At 43.8% G+C, this 21,755-nt stretch overlaps 2 protein-coding genes across 2 annotated transcripts in view; one reads left to right on the forward strand and one right to left on the reverse strand.

Annotated features, from left to right (window-relative positions):
- Positions 1-10,199, forward strand: part of LOC112458390 — an 87,291-nt gene extending 77,092 nt beyond the window's left edge. The window contains 13 exon segments of the mRNA XM_025021999.1: positions 215-379; positions 615-766; positions 941-1,110; positions 6,456-6,528; positions 6,590-6,779; positions 6,902-7,041; positions 7,131-7,318; positions 7,679-7,829; positions 8,529-8,807; positions 8,934-9,027; positions 9,404-9,524; positions 9,632-9,738; positions 9,851-10,199. Coding sequence (XP_024877767.1) covers positions 215-379; positions 615-766; positions 941-1,110; positions 6,456-6,528; positions 6,590-6,779; positions 6,902-7,041; positions 7,131-7,318; positions 7,679-7,829; positions 8,529-8,807; positions 8,934-9,027; positions 9,404-9,524; positions 9,632-9,738; positions 9,851-10,167 — 2,147 coding nt within the window. The 3' untranslated portion in view covers positions 10,168-10,199.
- A 139-nt stretch (positions 10,200-10,338) lies between these two features.
- LOC112458403 lies at positions 10,339-14,373 on the reverse strand. The gene is made up of 8 exons (XM_025022024.1): positions 14,244-14,373; positions 13,405-13,586; positions 13,108-13,304; positions 12,645-12,837; positions 12,330-12,491; positions 11,909-12,074; positions 11,061-11,209; positions 10,339-10,675 (listed from the first exon to the last, which is right to left on the reverse strand). Exons 2-8 carry the CDS (start codon positions 13,515-13,517, stop codon positions 10,465-10,467), a joined length of 1,191 nt encoding a protein of 396 aa, XP_024877792.1. The 5' UTR covers positions 13,518-13,586; positions 14,244-14,373; the 3' UTR covers positions 10,339-10,464.
- Between the last annotated feature and the right edge of the window lie 7,382 nt (positions 14,374-21,755).

A 21,755-nucleotide genomic window follows, 5' to 3' on the forward strand; every position in this document is an offset into this window, starting at 1 on the left:
GGCGGTGGCGGCGGTGGCGGCGGCGGTGCCGGGGGTGGTGGTGGTGGTGGTGGCGGCGGCGGAATGCCACCGAGACGCGACAACCGCGGCGGCGGTCCTGGTGACATGAACCGTGGTTTTCCGCCACCACGAGGCGGCCCACGCGGCGGCGGCGGCGGCGGTGGCGGTGGTGGAGGCGGTGGCGGCGGCGGCGGAATGTCCGGCGGCCCACCAGATCGCGGATACGGCGGTAACTCGCGCGTGGGCGGCGGCGGCAGCGGCGGCGGCGGCGGTGGTGGTGGTGGTGGAGGCGGCTACGACGGCGGTCGTGGCAGCGGCGGATACGGCGGCAGCGGAAACCGAGGCGGTCCGCCACCCTACGGCGGCGGAAATTACAACGGTAAGAAGGAATCTTGATGATCCACTTAAGCGATGATCAAAGGGACATCTCGATCTAGTCTTTCAATCGGAAAACCTGAACATCCTTGAGCCTCGCGGTAGAGATATTAAAGTTTTGTGATGAAAATTAGAATGAAATACAAGCATTATTCCGTTAAATCTTTGTACGTCGTCGAAATATTCGGAATTTGTGTTTATCCGTGAAATACGAGTCGTTAATGTTTCTTTTGTCACAGGTGATGGATGGATGCAAGGAGGTGCGCCCAATGGCTTGGGTGGCGGTGGTAACACGGGAATGGGTGGCCCACCCATGGGTGGAAACAACCAAGGCAACCAGGGCAACATGAGTGGAAACAAGACCAGTACACAAGTCACCATTCCTAAAGATGTAAGTCGACTATGAGCTTACTACCCGTGTTTATCTTATACTTGGCGAAAACTTAAATATTTGTTGCATTAATTTGTTATGGATAAATATCCGTTATGTGTAATGATGTCGCCTTGTTTGATTGAAGTCTATTTGATCTTAGTCTAGATGTTGAAATCTTATCTTTGTTTGCAGTTGGCTGGAGCTATAATTGGCAAAGGTGGTGCGAGAATCAGAAAAATCAGATCCGACAGTGGTGCTGGAATAACTATAGACGAGCCACTGCCTGGTAGTAACGATCGCATCATCACCATCACTGGGATTCCCAGTCAGATACAAATGGCCCAGTACCTGCTGCAGCAGAGGTAATTGCTATGACAGATATTCCTATCATGTACTTAACATTAACATAAGAACCTGCTTTTTATTTCATGTTAACACTGTAAATACTGCCTTTATATTATATAGACAGAACTTGGAATCGAGCATATTTATTGTTAAAAGCGTCATTAAATAAAGATAGAAGAATATATCACGAAAAGCCTTGATGTTTAAATATATACATCTCGTAACAACGCGATAAAAATTGTGCGATATAATGCTTGTATGACATTGTAATATTTATATTATCATATCATGTGCCGCCACTTTATAATTTTGCGAAGCTTTGCATAAATATCTTAACGAAATGAAAAAAATAATTGTTAGAATAAAATCGAAGAAGGGAAAGAATTATATAATCCATATGTATCTCTAATTCTACCTTGAATCTCAAAAGGTATAATTAACTTTATAAACATGTTTGTGGATGCAAGATAAAACCGGTTTATAGTGCGTTATCGTTCTATGACTGATATATGAGACACACATTCAGACTCTTCGATTTTATATGCTGCTGTGTCTAATCATACATTGGAGTACGCTCCTTCGTCGTTGTCATGCGCGATAATAATTTCTCTAAACTTCATCCACTTTATAACCGGCTGCCATCGCATCGGATAAGCTCATCACATCCCTAGGAACTAACACAATCCGACTAACCAAACGATCGAGGCGAACTATAATATTCGCAAAGGTGAAGGAGTCGGAAAGAGAGATATGGATGGAAGGAGGACGACGCGCTGAAGGAATCTTTAGCCCAGCGTGAGGAATGGAGCACCGTTGTATGGAAGACTAGTGATTTTGTTGTTCTACTTTCGATGTAACAAGGAATCACTAATCATCCTACAAAGGCGTTCAAGAACTTCGCCTCTGCCTGAGAGACCTGCTTTCGGAACTAACATCATTCCCGCTGCGCTCCGTTTGCTCATCGACGCGCCGTAATTTCACGCTAATAAACAGTAACACTTCCTTCAACAATGTGACTGTAATCATCAAGTAATTGCAGCCAGATAACGGTTGTAGCATTTACTCATATTCGAGCCATCTTGGATTCCTGATAACTCCTTGTAACCCGATTCTATTCTTGATGCATACTAATACAATTAAGGCTTTGTGCGCTATTGTCATTGCGATTTATTCCAAATATGTTTATAGTGTCGCTCAAGTACAATATAAATTAAGGCTTTTTATATCGACGATTATTTAATCTTATTTACGTAACATGAGATGCTTGGATTCTTGTCATTCTGCGTTTTGTTCCCTATAAATCATTTTTAGAAAATAGTTTAACGAGAGGAGAAAAATTCTCGTTAGGAGAGAAATTAAAATGTAAGAAAATATGCTATTATTGTTTTAACTTCATTAATGTCATTTATCGTCGTAACTTTCATTTCCCTTGGCTGTTTTCCTCAATACTAATTGTTATTGGCCTTCGACTGAACGAAAACTCCGTTAATCTTTCTGTTCCAGCGTACACGAGAATGCAGATCATTACTAAGCGTGGTGAGGGATGCATTCGGGGAAGAGGGGAGCCAAAGATGCGCTTTTATAACTTTTTTTTAGAAATATTTCTTGGGCAAACACATACAAATGCTGAAAGTGGAACCTGAAACAAGTACATTTGACATGCACCTGCAGAAACGCGCGCAAGAAACTGGGATACTTCCGGCAAAGTGTTGCGCATAGGGAGATAATTCATAGAAATTACACCACATAGACACACACACATATATATATACACACACCACCCGCGAATCACCCTCTCCCAGGAAGATAAACGCTTGTGGTCGATGCTAACGTGACCTTTGACGTGGCGATCCTTTTCAAGGATGGTAGTCGCCCATTGCAGCCTGCAGAGTAAATCGATTCACAAATCGAGTACCGTTAACGTTTTCGATGTCGGCCTTTCTTTAGTATAGAATTCTCTTATTTGTATCGTGTCCGCGAGGCACACATACTGTCGATGTGACAGCGGGGGGGTTTCAAACTGGCGAGCAACCGCACCATGTTCCCCGATGTTAGCATTCCCAAGAAAACACATTTTAATGGAAATCCAAAGAATGATCCATTTTTTTTTTTTACCGTCAAGTGCGCGCTATTTCGCAGGCAACCATCGTGTATCTTCTTATTTTTTTCTTTTTTTCGTTATTAGCTCTTCTCTTTCGCCCGACGAAAAATCAATGTATTTTAATTTCGAATTATACAGATTGTGCCAACGAACAATCGAGACGCTGGCGCGAGACAGCCAATTTGAAACCGTTAGACGTGACTCTCTTGAACATCGAGACCTGACAACGCACACTTTTCCCATTACGTTTCTTTCCAGCTTTTTGATGAATTCTTTACAAATTCTAATCTTATGGAAATAAGAATAAATGCGCATAGAATGAATGCGAGGGCAACAGTGTCGAAGGAACGGAGAGGTCGAGCGAGAGAGAGAGAAAGATAGATTTTACTAGGTAAACGCAGGAAAAGAACTGACAAAGTGTATTCGCAAAAAGAAACTGTACATAAGACCCACTAATGACCTTTTCCCCTCCTTAATTGCCGCATATATATGCGTTTCTGCTGTTGCATTATTATTGTAGTTATCATTAATTATTATTACTATATAATTATTGATAAGAGTACTTTTGCGTTACTATATCCTACCCTAAATCTGTATTAATCACACCCTTCATCCCCTAGCAGACGCGTAAGCATTCTTAGCGCTATAATGGGTAGAAATATTTAGGCTTAATGAAGAGACATAAGTTTAAGGGGGCACCATCGGCGAAGAGCGAACCGTTACCGAACGCGATTGGGTTTAGAAATGATAAAGACGAAACTGAAATCTGCTACGAAATCCGTCATAGTAGTGATGTAATATTTTGGTGAACCATTACTGTTCCATGTGTTCTTTGACGAGTGTGAATGAAACATATTTTCCAGTTCTTTTTTTTTTCCATTCGCCGTGCAGTTATTTTTTTATATTATATTGTACAGGATCTTGCGAGAAACGTGCGAATTCGTGTGAATCAACGTAGATTGGTCTAAAATTGTGACGCTGTTGCCACTGCTATATATATTTCAGCAGATTGTCCGTTACAATCACCCTCGTCGATGTGTAAAATCCTTACGCTGAAATCCCGATACGAAAATGCGATCGCGAATATTTTAAAGATAACAGCCGGATTCGGCATACAACATGATCTCTGTAAATATGTACCTCTACTATATAGCCACCACCTTGAAACATGACTGCTCGAACGGATGTACCTTTTTGACAAATAGCGGCCGTGTTGATGATTTTCCAAGTGCAATTAAAAACGATTGTACTGAAAGAAAGCATTATTTAGCCATCAAAAGTCATTCGAGCGATCGTAATCGCGAAAGCTCCGTCCCGGACGTTCGATTTAATACTCGAGCGAGTACGCCCGGACATGGCTAAGTAATGTCACTTTTGAACCCGTTGGAGGGTTGAATATTGTCATGATGTATGCCGGGCTACATTAAAGTCAGTACAACCTTTTTGACGGATAAGAAAAAAACACAAAGGAAGAAGTATGGTCAATGTAATAATATAATTCTAATCGCCGTTTCCACTTTTCCCGCGTACCGATGGTCAGCCCCGAGTTAACTCGTAATATCCTTTCCTCTTTCTCTCTCTCCTCCAGCCCCCTGGAAAGTACATTTAGTCTGGTCAGTAGACGTCACCCCTATCAGGGTGCCTACAAAGGGCATTTTTAAGCATCTTGACCATGGACCGGTGTCCATTATACAGTGGTGTACCGACCAGTAGGCAGTAGGTGACGCATTCGCAGTCTGTTACACTTTCGGTGTCGCCGCCCGCGGATTTGCATATGTACACAAAGGGCCCGAGCAATGATACGCTCGGCATGAAATGTCAAGTGAAATCACGATCCGTATGTAAATTTGCGTGTGCGATGGACTTTGCAAAGAGTTAGCGATCTCCCGTTATTCTCGCAACAAGATTCCGGCCGACTGTTCACAGAGGAACGAGCGCGATTGTCTGTGACGAGATTTCCCTAATTCTTTTTTTTCTTCTTTCCTTTTTGTAAATTGTTTTTTCGGTTCTGTTACCATCGTATATCATTGTTCAAATTCGAGAGAGTAACACAGCGCCGAGAAAAAATATCCTCGCGTGACGCTCACGTTACGCCAGATACGTGTTTTGTATATTTATTTTTTTTTTCGATTATTTCTTGAAGCTAGAGATCGAGTAATATTATTTCAACGTCGGAGGAAATGTCACGACTGCCGATCTATGTGAACAGTTCCGCGGGAATCGTCTCGGCCCGCCGAGGTCCGCGTGGCAAAGGGGATCGCGGTTTCTCTCGTTTGAACAGGCGTGCGAATGAGACCGCAAATGAATCAAAAACTATACCGCGCGCAGCTTCGTCCGCGTGTTATGCATTTTTCGTCTAACACACAAACACACACACACACGTACATACACTTGTTAACTGTAACCCATTTCACTACGACGAGGCACATGAGCACGCGTGAATGAGTGACAGTGCGTGAGGATGCGTGTATAGACGCGTGTGCTTGTCCGAGTGCGTGTGTGCATGGGGAAAATATCGACGCCAGATATATAAACCGGTTTGTTACAACTGGGCTTTTGGTATTGCGAGAGGATTGAAAGAGATGCATGATCACAAAAGTGGAAGAGAGAGAGAGAGAGAGAGAGCGCTATACACTCGTACGTATCACGATTACGTGTACTGTATAAGGTAAACAGTTTACAATTATTTGTAACGAATACTTTTTATTTGTCAAATAAAAGTTAGTACAAAGGAGAAGCCGCCGCGTTGGACATTTTTATCCCATCAAGTCAGCCGTCAAATCGGGCGGATTAAACCTGCCGCTACCTTTTGCGATATTACGATTTAATCAGTGTGAATAATTAATAATTCTTCTAAATAAAAAGGTAAGTTAAAGTTTTTTGCAAATAAAAATAATTTATTAAAATGAAAGTTAAAATTAAAAGGTATGATAAAATGCTTTGCGCGTGGAACTTGTATAGATAGATGTATCTAGATATTTAAATGTTCGAAACTCATTAAGTCATTAAACATGACACGTTTTCAAAAAGAGTGATAACCGTGAATGTTCCAATTACTTAGCAGAAAATTAGTCGATTTCTTATTGGAATCACGATAAATGTATAAAATGCTTTGGACTTGTATAGGTATGTTTAGACTCTTGATTATAGAGCGAGTTCTCGTCACACACTTGTCGCACTTTCAAAGAGGGTAATTGTTTTCCAATTACTTACCAGAAGAGAAAAGAAAACTAGTCGAATGTAATGAATCCTAAATTATAGAGCGCCTAGCGATACTCGAGTAAATAATTTGCGACTTTCGCGAGTGGACAATCAAAATAGAGTGGACATTCAGGTATGAGCTATTACTGAGACATTAATGCTATTCCATCGAATTTACTTAGGTATATTGGTAGAAAATTGAATGGCACGCAGCCATCGAGCCGGAAATGAAGGGTAGCTGCCGGTCGAAGAAATTACAGTACGCGTCCGACAATATATCCAGTCATTCGGTCCCTCTGGCATGTGCCAGTTTGTTTTTCATAAGCATTAACGCGGTAGCTTCGGGAAACATGAAGACATCCAAATTCGACAATTTAAAACATAGTGAGACATTAATTATTTAAATTTATTAATTTCCATGCTTAATATCTGTCAGTACCGATATGGTAATTATATTTATCTCTTCTGCGTGTAAACAAGTCAATATCCTGCCTATATCGTGTTAGGATATCGCAAATGTCTGGCGTACGGGGTGAAAAAATACCTGGGGTGGTTTCACATCTTTTGCGAGAATACGAGTCTGCACGGTTTTCGCTACATAACTTTAAGCGGATCGTCGATAATCGAAAATGTTTTCTGGTTCGTGGTGAGGATCTCCGTGATTCACAAGAGCGCAAGAAACGAGGTCAGTAATATATATATCCAGGAAATGCAATTTATTCTTATATTCGACAGATTTGCAAATCGTCAATTGTGTTCTGCGTTATACTGATGCTGCGCTTGTGGGCGAATTACTCGAACAATCCCATAGTGACGACCATTTACACGTCGAATTCGATATGGGACGTGTCTTTTCCGGCCGTCACTATATGCAACAATAATAAGGTTTACCGTCCACACGCCGACGGTATTGCCGAGTATTTGTAAGGCATTAATAAGTCTATTAATACGTTGAGTTGGGGTGCGAAGGGTTTGTTGGGTTTCTATGAAACCTTGTGCTAAATAAAATTGTAAATCTAAGTTTCTTTAAAAAAAAAGGTAATTAAAAAATTTTCGTCTAACAATTGTAAATGAAAAGAAAGTATATTGAAACACGGAAATTTTATTTCATCTGCTTTTTGCTAAAGTTTTGCTTTTAATCATATTTGATAAAATACGACAAATTTTCCGCACTCGTCTAATCAGTGTCGATCTATGTGCGAAAATCAGTTTAATTAATTTCGGGTCGGCGAAGTTGAATCTCCATGCCCGATATTACGTCCCGATTCTGCGCGATTCGATAGATACTCGAACGGATTCACCGCAGAGGACAGCGACAAATTTTTTTCATCTCTAATGAAGCTGATACGACCCGATAAAATTTCGATGGACAATGTGACCGCGAGACAGCTCCTCGATAATTTCGATTTCACGGTCGAAGCGCTCATGGAGAAGGTAAAAAATGATTAATGATTATAATCTGTGTTTCCACGGGAAATTTTATTCAGATGACGAAAAAAAATTCGAGAACCCTTAATTGATCGTGTTGCTCGCAGTTGATGCAGCCTTGCAGCGCGTTGCTTTTGAGATGTGCCTGGATCGGTAAGATTCACGATTGCGACAAGATCTTCAAAACGGTCAAGTCCAAGGAGGGTTTCTGTTGCGCTTTCAATTCCCACTACGACCTAAATGTCAAACAAACGTAATTCCCACGGATTTATATTATGCCAAGTTGGTGCTAAAGGTTCGTCATGCTTGATAAAGTTGCAGACAAAGTTTCAACACGATCATCGTTTTATCTCAGTTTCATCCAGGAGAAAAGTTCTTCGTTTCTAGACTTTCTAGTTTCTATCTTCAGAAAACTCTCTACTTCTTTGAACTTTATTTCATACAAAGCATAATAGAAAAAAAAATGACGAATCTTCGGCACTAACCCGATGCAGGCTCGTTCGACAATTAGACGCGTTATTTTACGCTTTCGTAATTATCCTGCCAGGTCCAACGACACGCGCTCCAATTCCACCGACTTCCACGTCACCTCTGACGATCTGCCGGGTGTGCGCAAAGTTCTGGTAATAACGCCCGATGTTCTCGCCTTAATTTCGACTGTGTTCCGGGATTGGGCACACGGGTGAATCTTAATTCTCTTTGTAGAACGCGCCCGGGAGCGGCCGCGACGTGGGACTCGCGGTCGCCCTGAACATCGAGCCCAATATGTACAAGGCTACTTCGCGCCCTTACGTAGGGGCCTCCGTAATGATACACGACCCGATCGATTTTCCTGATATCGGTGCACACGTCGCGTCCGTGCCACCCGGTCACGTCCTGGCGGTATCCGTTACCGGCACGTCCATTAGAGGCATGGAAAGTTTGCGGAACATGCCCCTAGAGAAACGTATGTGCTACTTCGACAACGAGGTAAAACTACGTGCCGCCCTGTGCGGCTTTGATTCGGCGTTGTTTTAGCGGGAGAACATTTGCAAACGCTTGCGCGATTCCTTTCGCGAAATTCCATATTTTACGTAATCGTAATGAATACACCTGCAGAAACCGGGCGAGGCTCGCTACAGTTATCAATCGTGCCTATCGGATTGTATAGCCGAGCACACATATCGTCTGTGCGGCTGCTTGCCGTTTTATTACCCGGAGGCGCGTGAGTGTGCACAAGATTATAAATTATTTAGTAAAACAAACTTTTAGACCGTAACACATACAGGTGCTGTATTCTGCAATTTTAATTTTATAACTTTGGATCTGAGGGATATTTTGGAGATGCATTAATACGATAATTGGTGATACAATTAATATGATATAATAATACTACAATAAAGTAAAATACAATTAAATATGATACATAACGCTATGATCTTCAATGTGCTGACAGATAAGGGGAAAAGGACATGTTACTTGCCTGACATAAATTGCCTTTTGAGCATTCGAAGTAAGAAAACGATTTTATACATATTAATCACACTTTATCAGATATATCGCTTATTTGATTGTACACAGTGCGATTTTTTTAAATTCAGAATTAATACCAGAACACGCGAAGACTTGTACGACTTGCCTGCCTCAGTGCACCGATATGATGTATCAGATCAATCCGGAAGATATTAAAATGGAAGACGTGGGATTCGACTCTGATCTAACGTGAGTCTACTCGTCTTTATTGAAAAGAATGTTAGCTTTTTCCTCGTGATGTACGACTGTTCATATTATTTTTACGAACGCGCAAGCTTATTCTCATACTTTTGCAGACACGGCTTCGATATAAACAATGTGTCCTTCGTGTATGTATTTTTCGGCGATATATCGTACGTCGAGTACCGCAAGGAGAGCATCATTAGCTGGGATTCATTACTCGGTGGGTTCGACGCTGATTAACCGGCGAGAGAGAATTTGCTTATATTCGAACTCGATCGCGATTTAATTTGATATCAGCTTCTAACCTAATGAAGTCGCGCGAATTGTTTCAGCATCCTTTGGCGGTATCTTCGGTCTCTGCCTCGGTGGTTCCGTGATGAGCGTAATAGAGCTGGTTTATCTCCTGGCCAGACAGCTCTTTAGAAGACAGCCCCGCAAAAGCCTGGAGCAATCGCGTGCAAAATTGCCGCCAGCGTCGGAGGTGTTCCTGTCGATCCCCGTTAGAGAGAAAGTTCAGCAGCTGAAACCGCGAGATCGTCAGAAATCGGATGACAAGCCTGTTCTTGTCACATGGTATCAACCGCCTCTTCACCATCGTAAAACGATGAATCTCACCGATGTTTATCATGTCAAACACGTTAAATTTTAAAGCACAGTCTACTTTAATCGAGTCGATATTTATGATAAAGCTAAAGATTGCTGAAAAACTTTCTATAATTTTCTATAATACCTTTCTATAATATAACTTTCTATAAACTTTCTATAATTAAAAAATGAAAGACATGCGCGTTCATGAATAATGTTTACGATTACTTATTAAGAAATAACTGTTTACGATTATTTATTACTGTAAAGAATAACTGACTTTCGTAATTTTGCGTGATTATTGTATCGTGTCTTTAATGCGGATAAATAGGATTACTGATCAATTGTTATCGCAATAATGCTATAATACAAATATTTCACATCTCGCTTTCCCTCCGGGTTGTTGGTGAAAGTAAGCGATCGGTCCTCTCTTGGCGCATTTTCTCTTCAAAATGTGCTCCGGAAGTAATAGTCGTTTCAAATGTACAAAAAAGCACGGACTCAGCATACAATAGAGAATGAAATTCGTCGAACTCGCTAGTGCGTTGAGAAGAGTCGCCCACATACGGAAGCTGCGAAAATACACAATGGAGTGAATAAATTATTGGAAAAATGTAAGAATGCACGGCTTGACATATATTATTCCAATTTGCATTGAATTTAATTATATAAAGTGGCTTTCTTTTATTTGAAAGAAACTCACTTATCTTCTATAATTCCGCCGTCATCTCGATTTAGATTTAAAATGCCTTCAAAAGTAGAAAGCTCGAATGTCGCATATTTTTCTTTTCCTACTTTTAATGACAAAAATTATATTTCTAACCACGTATCTCTTTTAACAGCGATGTTTTTCACGAGAAAAGCGTTTTTTTTTTTCCACGCGGACCGCACGTATCCTTTTGACTCAGTACCGCTTTAATAATTGTCACGTCGCCACATAGCGCATTCACCACTCACCTTTCCATGAAATCCTCGTGAACTTTCGAGGGATCACCGCCGTAAAGCAGAGACACGGCGCTGCGACGCGACGCCAAATGAGTTGGCAGCTCGCCCACGAGGAACAGAAATACGATGCCGACCAGCATGATCGTCAACCGGGCTTGATCCTGACAGATGGCAAATCAAGCGGTAAAATGAGGCAAAGCGAGAGACATTTTTTACGCGTATTGTTTGGAAATATTTCACGTAGTACTAGGCCAACTCTAATTAATGAAGGAAAACATAAAAAAAATTCAATTATAATAATTAACGGTGGAAAATTCGAGGAGGAAAAACGCGAGCTATCCACTACCGCGATAAGTGAATCAAAGTCATTCGGATACGCTATTCGAGGCGGTAATAGAAGCGCGGTTGTCTACGCAGCAAGCGACGACAAAGTTTTAATAATTGCGCTCGCAAAGACAGCGATGTTATCATCGATTTTCGAGGGAAACTTTTCCAATTACGCGGGACAACAATGACTCGCGCGAGACTCTGTTTCCGGATACCACTCGGTTCTCGGATGAGTTTCATGCAAATCGCGTACCGAGACGTTCTAAAGTGGTGGAGTACAACAGCCCGCTCATTCAAGGTTCTGGAGCAGGATAGAATCCTGAAGTGGCGTAGCGCGAGTTCAGAACTGATTACGATTTCTCTATAGTCCACGATCGAGAGGCTGGCTGTCCGACCTGTCGGAAGGCGTGTTTTTAGGTCAGAACTAATTACGGAACACGGTTCGCGGCCTTTTTCAGGAGTTGCCACGTAACGTGGCAAATGTACCTACGGCAAACATTCTCGCGCACGGATTCTCACACTGACATAGTTACCCGCAGGCGATTCCCTTCGCGTATGTTTCTACGCTTCAGCAGCATCTCTCGCTGCTTGAGGGCCCTTCTCACGGAGTACAACATAATAGCGTTCGCGATGAGCAGAAATGCGGCCGGCATCAGGCCGAATATTATGAATTGAAGCCAATTCTGAAGATTGTACGCCCTGCAAAGACCATCTCGACGTTATTTGGAGTTTGGTCCAGGCTTTTAGAAAAAATTGAATTTGTGAGAAGAATAACGGAAATAGCGTTGTTCGGGAAATACGGGGGAGGGAATATTAATGCGAGACTCCGCGGAGAGTTAGGGGTGGCTGAGAATATTTTAGGAAATTGAATGTGGGAATTAAGAAATTGGGTACAGGCACTAGGACTACACACCTTTTCGCGATTATTATTATTACTTTCTCATCGTTTCTTACCGCGAATGAAAAAAGTTGGTCGTCACCAGATCGCCACGCTCGTTGTACGTGTACATGAAGCAGTATGGTATATTGATCAAAATGGCGAAGCAGGTGGCGAAGGTCATCAGCCTGCGTGCTACCGACTGCCTGCAGAATCTCGGTTTTTTACATCGCGACATGCTGTAGGAATCGGATTTCGTTAAATTGTTTCGGCCCGTCAAGAATATCGTCTTCTTTCGTCGATAAATCGTCGATAATACAGCGCATTCGCTCAAATCTATAAATCTTTATCTGCGGGTCCAACAGAGTGATCTATAATTTCTGTGTCTTTACCTACAGACTATTATCAGTCTATCGATGCTCACGCCTAACGCGGCCCAGACTGTGATGTTCGAGGTAATTGAACCGATCGGGAAGTGAACGAACGCGTCGAATTCCAGCCATCCTCTGTAGCAACGAAAAATGCCTCTGGCCAGACTGGAGAAGACGAGCAGGACACAGGTAATCAGATCCGAACTCGCGAGCACTGGGTAAAAATAATATGCGTTGAACTTTTGATGCAATTAATGTTAGTACAATTAATATTACTTAGAATATCTTAAGCTCTCGAGCGTATATTGGACAATTCGGATTATCTGTAAATCCTCGCTGGCGACCAGTTCGGTTCGCATAATTGTCATCAAGAGCGATTACGCGGGATTCTCTCTGCGAGCGCATAACAATAATAAATCATCTCCGGCAGATGCAGGTGAATTCCGCATGTTAATTCATAGCCGATTCCGACCTCTCCACCGACCTACTAAATATGTATACGTCGACGATTTCAAGTATGTCTTCGATTTCAAGTGGACCGCGAGGATCAGGGAGTTGCCGATTATTCCGAGTGCGGAAACTACGGGAATGACCACGGTATATCCGATAATGCTCCACATATTCGGCTCGATCGTCCACAGCCCGTGATTGTACCGGTCGGGGTATCTCGAGGATCTCGTTCTGGAATTAAATCATAGTCAGTCTCGGATATTCTGAGAGCGCTTTACATCGCGGGCTTACAACAGTCACGGGTTTATAACTTTTACCATGGGTCACTCACCGTTTGCACATCACGATCATATTGTACAGTTCAGTGATATTCGAGTACACGCTGGATCTCATCGCACTATACATCTCGTGTTGGTGCACTTGCGACGAGAGATCTCGACCCATTTCCTCTTTAGAGGGGGGGGGGGAGCGATCTCTACTCCATTCTTGAGAATATCACTTCAGTTCTGCAAGCTGGCGTAAAGCGTGACATTACCGTTAGGCTAGATTTTTCAAGTCATTCACAAGTTGTCATTAGTTGAATCGAAGCTTAACGAACATCGGAGCACGATGAAGGGAATTTATGAAGGGCAGCTCAGAGTCACCGTCGTTAGAAACTTCGGCGAAAGTTGCCGATTAATATTTCCGTCGGTGCAAAGCGCGAAGTACTTTCTCAGTGCTTTTGCTCCGCACTTTTCTCAAAAGTGATTACTGAGAGTGATTTTTGAAAGTAATTTGCAAGCTCGGAACTGATATAAAATACACGAATCGCTTTGGCGGAGAAATTAACGGTTAACAATTACAATGCGTTAAATCGCCAATTTACACGAACGAATCGCGTGGCTGCCGAAAATGGGACTCTTTAAACGAATTCCAAAGAGAGAGAGAGGTATTCGCACCGCAAATGCAATTTCCATCTCAAAGTGTTATCGACGCTCGTTCCCCGCGGAAAAACGTGAATAAAAGGTCACGTACCCTCTAAACGCACGAAAGGTGTTTTAAATGTTTCGCAAACTGCTTTATCCCTGCCATTTGATATTTTACGCGACATCAATTATAAACACGGCATTTTTATTTGTTCGAAACGCGGGTTATATGAGACGCTTGTCCGTACTAATGCAGATTGTATACCTTAAACGCCAGTAATCAGCGAATAGTGCAGCTCGGCTTTATCGAGATTGCACTGTTTGACCTATTCGGGTCTACCTCTAAATTGGCTCGAAAACGCAGCCTTGATGTCAGACGATCTCGCTTAATGCGCGCCCGACAGTACCGATAACTCTCGCGAGTTACGACAAACGAGAGACGCCTTTGACGTGCAAATTGTTAGCTTCCATTAAGTGACCGCGTCAACGTCCGCGATGGGATCCCGTTTACGAAACTGGCAAACAATAATGAATTTTTCGACGGAAAACTATCGCACCGGTAAACAGACGGATCGGTTCGTCTTCAGGCGAGCCAAAATTCAGTTTTAATCGCGCGCGACTCGACTAAATCCGTCATCGGGGAATGCTTAAGGATTCGCGACGCGGTCGTTATACTGAAATATATCATCGAAATTCCGCGGCGATACGGAGAGTTTTCCCGTATTCTGGTGGGGCTTGTTTCCGATAATACCCCGATAATGGGTACGCAAATAGTGCGTACGTGGAATGATACGGCATCGCTGTGCCAGTCCGCCGCGATCGATTGAGCATTCGCTGATATCTTGCGCGCGGGATGACGGATATTTCCCCAACGAATCTCAAATTGCGCGTCTCTCGAGCTGCTGCAGACCGAGCAAACGCGAACGAATAACTGACGGATAAGTTCGCCACTCGTTGAAGCGAACTGTTTGTTCACGTTCGTTCGCACTCGCTCGCTCGGTTTGGGCCCTTAGCGACGAGCTGGGGCCATTTTTATCTCCGCAATTTAAGACGTTATCGTTACGATTACTGGCGAGATATTTGCGAAACATATATGTTATACGAGAAGAGAAGCATCGGACAGGACGGACAGTTCAGTTTTGTGACTGATGTATCCATGGAAACCGCGATAGCATTATCGATCGTACGGTCGCGACCACTTTTCGGTCACCCTTGCGACATTAAGTTAATGATGTCAAAAATTTAGAACTCGTTCTTCATAACGCTTTGCGAATATTTTAACGTCGTGCCAAGGCACGACGACCTGTTAGATTTGGGATATAACAGACTCTAAAATTTACCCGCCGTCGCTATGCCCGCGGCAGCAAATAACGTTATTAATTTTCATTTGCGTTACTGCCCTTTTGAAACGACAACATCGAACGCGTCATCAAACAAATAACGGACATATCTATAACGAGTTTGTGACGTTGGATACCTCTCACACGCAAAATGCAATAGGCCGCAAAGTATTTTTGCGTACACAATGCTAAATTTGTTATATTCCTTTGATGCATGACATTTGTTTATTATCGGTTCGTTTCGCGAAATAAATGATCCGTGCGATTCGTCGCAAATAAACGCGATTCGCCCGATTCGCGATCGGCTCATTTACCAGAGGGACCAATTACGAATCAATCGGCTTTTCTTCGGCGCACAAACAAGATCATTTCGCGTACAAATCGCTATGATCGTCTCTCCCTGGGAGACGTAGATTCTCGCTACAAGTGCGTTCTACTAGAACAACGACGCAATAGTTCACGGATAAACAACTGTTGTTTATCTATTAGAATTTATTTCAAAATAATATACTTGACATGGTGTGGTGTCATTATGTGAAGTAAACTTTTTTCATTAAAGATGAGCGTATGTTCTCCGAGAAAAGAATTGTGATTTTGAAGAGAAAATTTTGTTGCGCTTTTTAACGGGAAAGTATGTAAAGAGGAGGAAGTTGGAGAACGTTTGTAGGTATCCGAGAGCACACGAGAGATTCGGTTAGTGGATAAGCGGATGCTGGAGTTCTTAAGACGGAATTGTTGGAATTCACGGTGTCGCATCTCTCAAAGCAGCGCACAGTTGAGAAACGGCTCGGGAATCTAAAATTTCGAAATGTCAAGACATGACACGCAATAATACGCGATTGCTTCCCGGCTGCACGTGTCCGTGCGCTTTAATTACCGAGGCATTTAATTAAAACTTTACGTTCGAGTCTGCGGCGGGCAGAGCCTCACTCTGTTCCTCCTCATGGTGGTTTCCTTCGAAATTTATTGACTCTTTCACGCTGCGGATACCGCAGTTTCGCGCACACCCCGGAAATTCCGCTCGCCACCGTCACGAAACAATTTCGATGGCCACTAAAGCTTGCGATCGCGTCGTATTTCTCTTTTCCGATCACGCCGTATAAAGTTTGAAATTTATCGCGGAGCACCTTACAGCGCGGAGTAAGTTCAATCGCACGAAAATTCCGTTCTATCATTGGTCGCGTCGTCCTTCCAGAAAAATGAAGGATCCCGACTGGACCTCGTTTATTCGGTTTAAAATAAAAACGTGAGGGAATCGAACTTAGATATAGTTTGGCCGGATTTTTAACACATCTGTCCTTGATCTGACGCACGAAGCGTGGAAACGAGCTTCGCAAATGAGAGGATTTAATCTTGTTCGTGCGCGGCCACGCTCGCCGCGGATTTCCGCGCGTCCGTATGGAATGTGTGTACATACACGCGCGTTGGACGATCTGTTTTCCGGCCGTCATAAGGGTCGCGCGCCTGCAGCGTAATTTAAAATCCCATTCTAATCCCTTTGCCACTTTAAAAGTCGGGATTTATCGAGGGACGCGGCACGGTTCGAGAAAGGCCGCGTGAATAAATTTTTATTGTACACTCGCGCGTGGGCGATGTAACAGCAGCATTTAGCCTCGCTGCTTCACCGCCTCTTTCCTTTATTTTACCTTTTTTCCCCCTTTTATTATATCCCGCATTTTTATACGTGGGCGTCGTCGATTCGGCCTTGGCTGTTCGTCGTCGTCGTCGTCGTCCACGGTGAAATTATCTGAAAAGCTTCCTCGGCCCTCATGAGACAAGCCGTCCCTCTCTGTGTTTCTCGCCGGGGGCGGGCGTCGGCTTCGCAAAGTTTTCCCTCTCCGGTAATCGGCGTTGAAATTCAATTCGCCATTTTAAATAAAAAGTTATTCCAATGCACGTCACAGGGGAAAATTTTCATTCGTTGCGGCTCAACGGAGAACGTAATCTCGCGCAATATATCTTGATATCGCGAACCCGTATTTGACACACATTGCGAAATTCTGGATTAAGTCCGCGTTCTCCGGGCTTTCCTACGTCCCTTTCTCGCCGTCTTTGATACCTTGACAAATACGCATCTGTATTCAACATCTGTATTCGCTTCATCCCGATTCGTCCCCCTGATGTCACCTCTAATTCCGTGCTATGTTGCCGCAAACATGTTGCCGCGAGATAGTTCATAGATCGTTGCTCGAGAGCTCGAGCCCCGTATTGTTCTATACCATCGCGAGATTCATGTACGCAAATAGAGGCTGAGTAAGTGCAGCGTGACAATTGATTAACGCGGGATGAACGACCGCGTCAATCAAAGTTTCGAATCAGCTGTCGGTGCCGTTATTATGGCCCATTCTCTCCACGCCGCCGCCTGAATGCGGCGCGAATCAAGTTTCCGCGCCGATGCGATGTTTCGTACGCGGATCTTAATCAGAACCACCTCTCGAGCCCACTCCTCGTACAAAGTCGCCGGGAACGCGCTTTATCTGCATCACTAGCGATGCATTGCTGACGCGTCTCTCTCTCTTTCTCTCTATCGTGAAAAAGAAAAAGATAAAAGGGAAAAGAGAGGAGAAGCAGCGAAGATAGGCTGGCGCATTGTCTTCACGCGACCGGAAAGTCTCTTTTCGTCTCGGCGAACACTCGAAAGGGTCACCGGTCTGTGAATAGAGGATACCCCGTTCCTCCGCCGCCACTTATCGCCGGTCCTTTATTTATCGCGCTCCAGAGAGACTCCGGGAACTCCGACGGGGCTGCTGACATCATAGAGACGACGGAGGTGGCAGCGACCAGCTACCAGGCTCAATCAAGAGTCCTATCGATCTACCAATCATCGAACCGAGTGACACGCTTGTCACCTGCTCGACCGTGCGTACAGGTGTTCGTATGTGTTACGTGTTCTCGGAATGCACGGTACGACGTGCCGCAGCGTGCGTCATGGCAGATGGTTGTCGACGTTGCGAACAGAGTTACAATGAACAAGTTACTACGGACTTTGAGATTTTCCGGCGAAAAGGCGACAGAAAGGGAAAGAGAGCGACGGGAAGAGTGCGGACAGCTTTGATGGGTCACTAAGAAGATCGGGGATTAATTTTTATATCTTTTTCGCGCGGGGGTGGTTCAGGCTGAGATTTCGTGTGAAGACGGAAGGAAAAAGTCTGCGAGTTAATAGGATTAAAAATAACTCTGATACTTCTATCGAACGTTCCATCGCAACGTCGTCATCCCTGTACAGGCAGTTAATTAAAGAGAGAACGGGGCAGCAGGGAGCGGGGAGGGGTTGAACTTTAGGCTCCTAGAGGAAATTCCGCGTTCCGAACTTCAAAGGTTTTCGAAGTTGATAAGCGAAGGTCGTGTTATGTTAAAGATAAAAGCGACATGTGAGACAGGCAGAGGGCGGAGGCGATCTCTCTCTCACGGTGCGCTCACCGCGGTTTGTATCATAATTTAGCTCCCGGTAATATAATCCGCATGTCGATACTATAAAGCTGCTTTGACACTCCGTGAGAGATACCGAGAGATTCGGCGCGCACTCGTCTTCTCGCTTGCACCCTTGAGAACTTGCGCAAACTAGCGCGGATCGGATTTAATTCCTCCCGGAAACGGGAAACCACCGTCCCTCGTCCCTCTCTATCTCCACGCTCTCTTCCACTTCGCGCTAATTTAGCGATGAGTGTAGTGTCGAATGGATAACAATTTTACGTAATTTGCCGATCGAAATTCCACTTTACGATCGATGAATTGCGTAAAGTTATTAGCGCGTAGGACGGAGAATAGTACAGGGAGAAGGGATGACTCATTCGTTTTAAGACACCCTCGTGGTATTGGTTTAATCGGAGCAAACGCGAATTTTCAACGGACGAGGCTCCGTATCTTCTACAGAAGCCTCGGCTTAGCACAACGTGTGACAACGATTTGCTGTAGTTAGGTATTATCGATGTTCCGCACGGAGACTGTTGCTCCTATCACGCTTTGTTTTGTTTCCGAGACTCGTAGCCCTCTCCACGTGTGTGGATCGATTCCTCCGATATATCGGCGAGCCTCCCGAATCCGACAAACACTCGGACCGCACTCGCAATCCTTCTCTCTCCTTCTCTCTCACTTCTCGACGGCGGGCTCTTATTTTTTCAGTAAATTGTGACAGCGGGATGCTCCAGACAAATATTTAAACCCTTGCTGTAAATATTCTTTGTTAATTAATGACGTACAGGTGTTTCAATTCCCATTATATCTGTATCGACCGCGTCGACCTGTCTTAACATGATTCTCTTTGTACTCCCATTGCGATTTCCGAGTGCAGAAAATTTCTCAAGTTTTATGAAGAAAAATTGTTCGATGATGGAACGCCAAATCTCATTTGCTTTCATTTAAAGTAGTTAAGAAGAAGTAACTACGCTAACTCTTTTGCTCGGGAAAGCAGCGGTAACAAGTTATTTTGTTGCGGTTATTATACCGCGCAATTGCGGTCATTGTTTTCGATTTACGGGTCTGTCTTGCGTAATTGTTATCGCTTCAGTGGCCACAGTCCTGAATATCGAGCCTGTATCCTAGGTACCCACCGAAAACATGTACGGGGCAAGACGGGTAGGCCGCTAACACGTAGCGTTAACATGTCTCGTAAGCTAATTAATTCCGTAACTCACGCCGTTACGGAATCCGGAAAATGTTGACACTATCCGCCGTTGGTATTTCCGCCCAGATAGTTTGCCTCGACATCGCAGCAATATTAATATTTACTCGTCTGTATCACGCGCGTGGAACTAAGTATCCACGGATTTATTACATGTCGCTCGTAATAACATATATTAATTACTAATGCATTGATATCTAATTTCCTCGTAATTTCCGCCGAGGCTGGAGAACAACCTTTTGTCGTCGCACTGTAATCGTCATTACGCAAACAATCGATCTCGCGCGAATCCCTCAGATTACACGTCGAAGGCCATATGGCGTTGGATTACGCGACATTTAAATTGATTCCATCCGAACGTTAATATCGCGCGCCGACTCTGTACCTGCTTTACTTCGGCGTCGACAGAGAAGAGAAGCCAACCTCGTTGGAAATAAGATCCCTCTCGTCAAAGGTAATCCGAAAAGACGTCCTTACGTAGGTATTGTTACGGCGAGATTTTTCCCTCGTGTTTCTCATAGAATATAAGAGTCTCGGAAAAATAGTTCTCGCTCATAGTAATAACGCGAAGCGAAGAAACCTGCCCGCGCTCTCAATCTCCTCCCGTGCCATGGAGCTTCGCCGCGTCGTCGTTCCCCCTGTCAACCCAAGAGCGCTTCTTATTTCATGAATTTACATTCCGGATCGTTTATCACCCTCTTACACGCGACGCACATCCGTATATACGTCGACTACGTAACCAGCCCCGACAATGCTCGTTCCCTTCAGAATTGAGAGAGATGCGGGAACGAGCATTGGGAGTATTTTGCTGAAACCGGGAATAATGTTCCTTGTTACGACGCTCCTTGAATTACTCTCCTCATTCCACAGGTCCACGTCTCCCGTCTTCTTCTCCCTCTTTCTGTCTACTTCTCAAGCTAAATAAGCTTTTTAATCAATTCGAAGCATATTACACTGTGTGTTGCACAAAGGAAACGCAGCGGGCATTTCTTGTTAGTTGTATTACCAGATTAGAGAAATTTCTCATCAAACACTGTACGTATAAAACTGAGCGGCGCATTCAATGGAAGCTAAATGAAGACTTCATCTTTTCTCGGTGCTGAGTGCGTATTCAACGATCTCGAATCTACACGCGAGAGTCAAGTGAACGCTTTTTAAATTGGTTTTTAGGATGCTCCGAGAGAACTCCATTCCTACCACTTCTCTCTATTATTCCGCACGATCTTTACGTTCTAAATTGTTACGCTTTTGTTTACACTGACGCGTCTATTATTAGACGAGAGAATTGCTTCTCCGGAATATCTCCAATGCATACATCCTTAATTTTATCATTGAGTTTTCTATCGCGTTACACGCGTTCCGTGACCACGAGCACCAGGTTGATCGAATTACTCTTCATGTCCTCTCTCATTCGTGTAACACGCACCCGAAGTAGCACGAGTCTAATCGAGGAAGGCTGTTCCAGCAATTTCGTTATCGCGCTCTCTCTCAACGATAATGTTGGAAAATTATCGTTCTAACAATTTCTCCGTTCGCAGTCAAGATATATAATTTTAAATTCCCTGAAGATCTTTCTCATTACGTTCGCGTACTTCTCTTTCTCTCGTTGGGCGAAGAAATAAAAAATTCACGATCGCAAAGTTAAAATCTTTCGTGACGGGCTGACGGGCTCGTTTCTCATTTCCACATTGTCGGCCGCCACAAAGCGGCCCCTTCACTCCATGACAATTGCGGCGGCTAGAGCGAACGAGAGGGAGACGATCACTTTTACGACGTTACCGCGAATCCACCCGTTCGCTGAGTTTTGGGGTGAGCC

Source organism: Temnothorax curvispinosus, unplaced genomic scaffold, assembly GCF_003070985.1.
Source record: "Temnothorax curvispinosus isolate PA1 unplaced genomic scaffold, ASM307098v1 QBEX01008837.1, whole genome shotgun sequence".
Lineage (NCBI taxonomy): Eukaryota > Metazoa > Arthropoda > Insecta > Hymenoptera > Formicidae > Temnothorax > Temnothorax curvispinosus.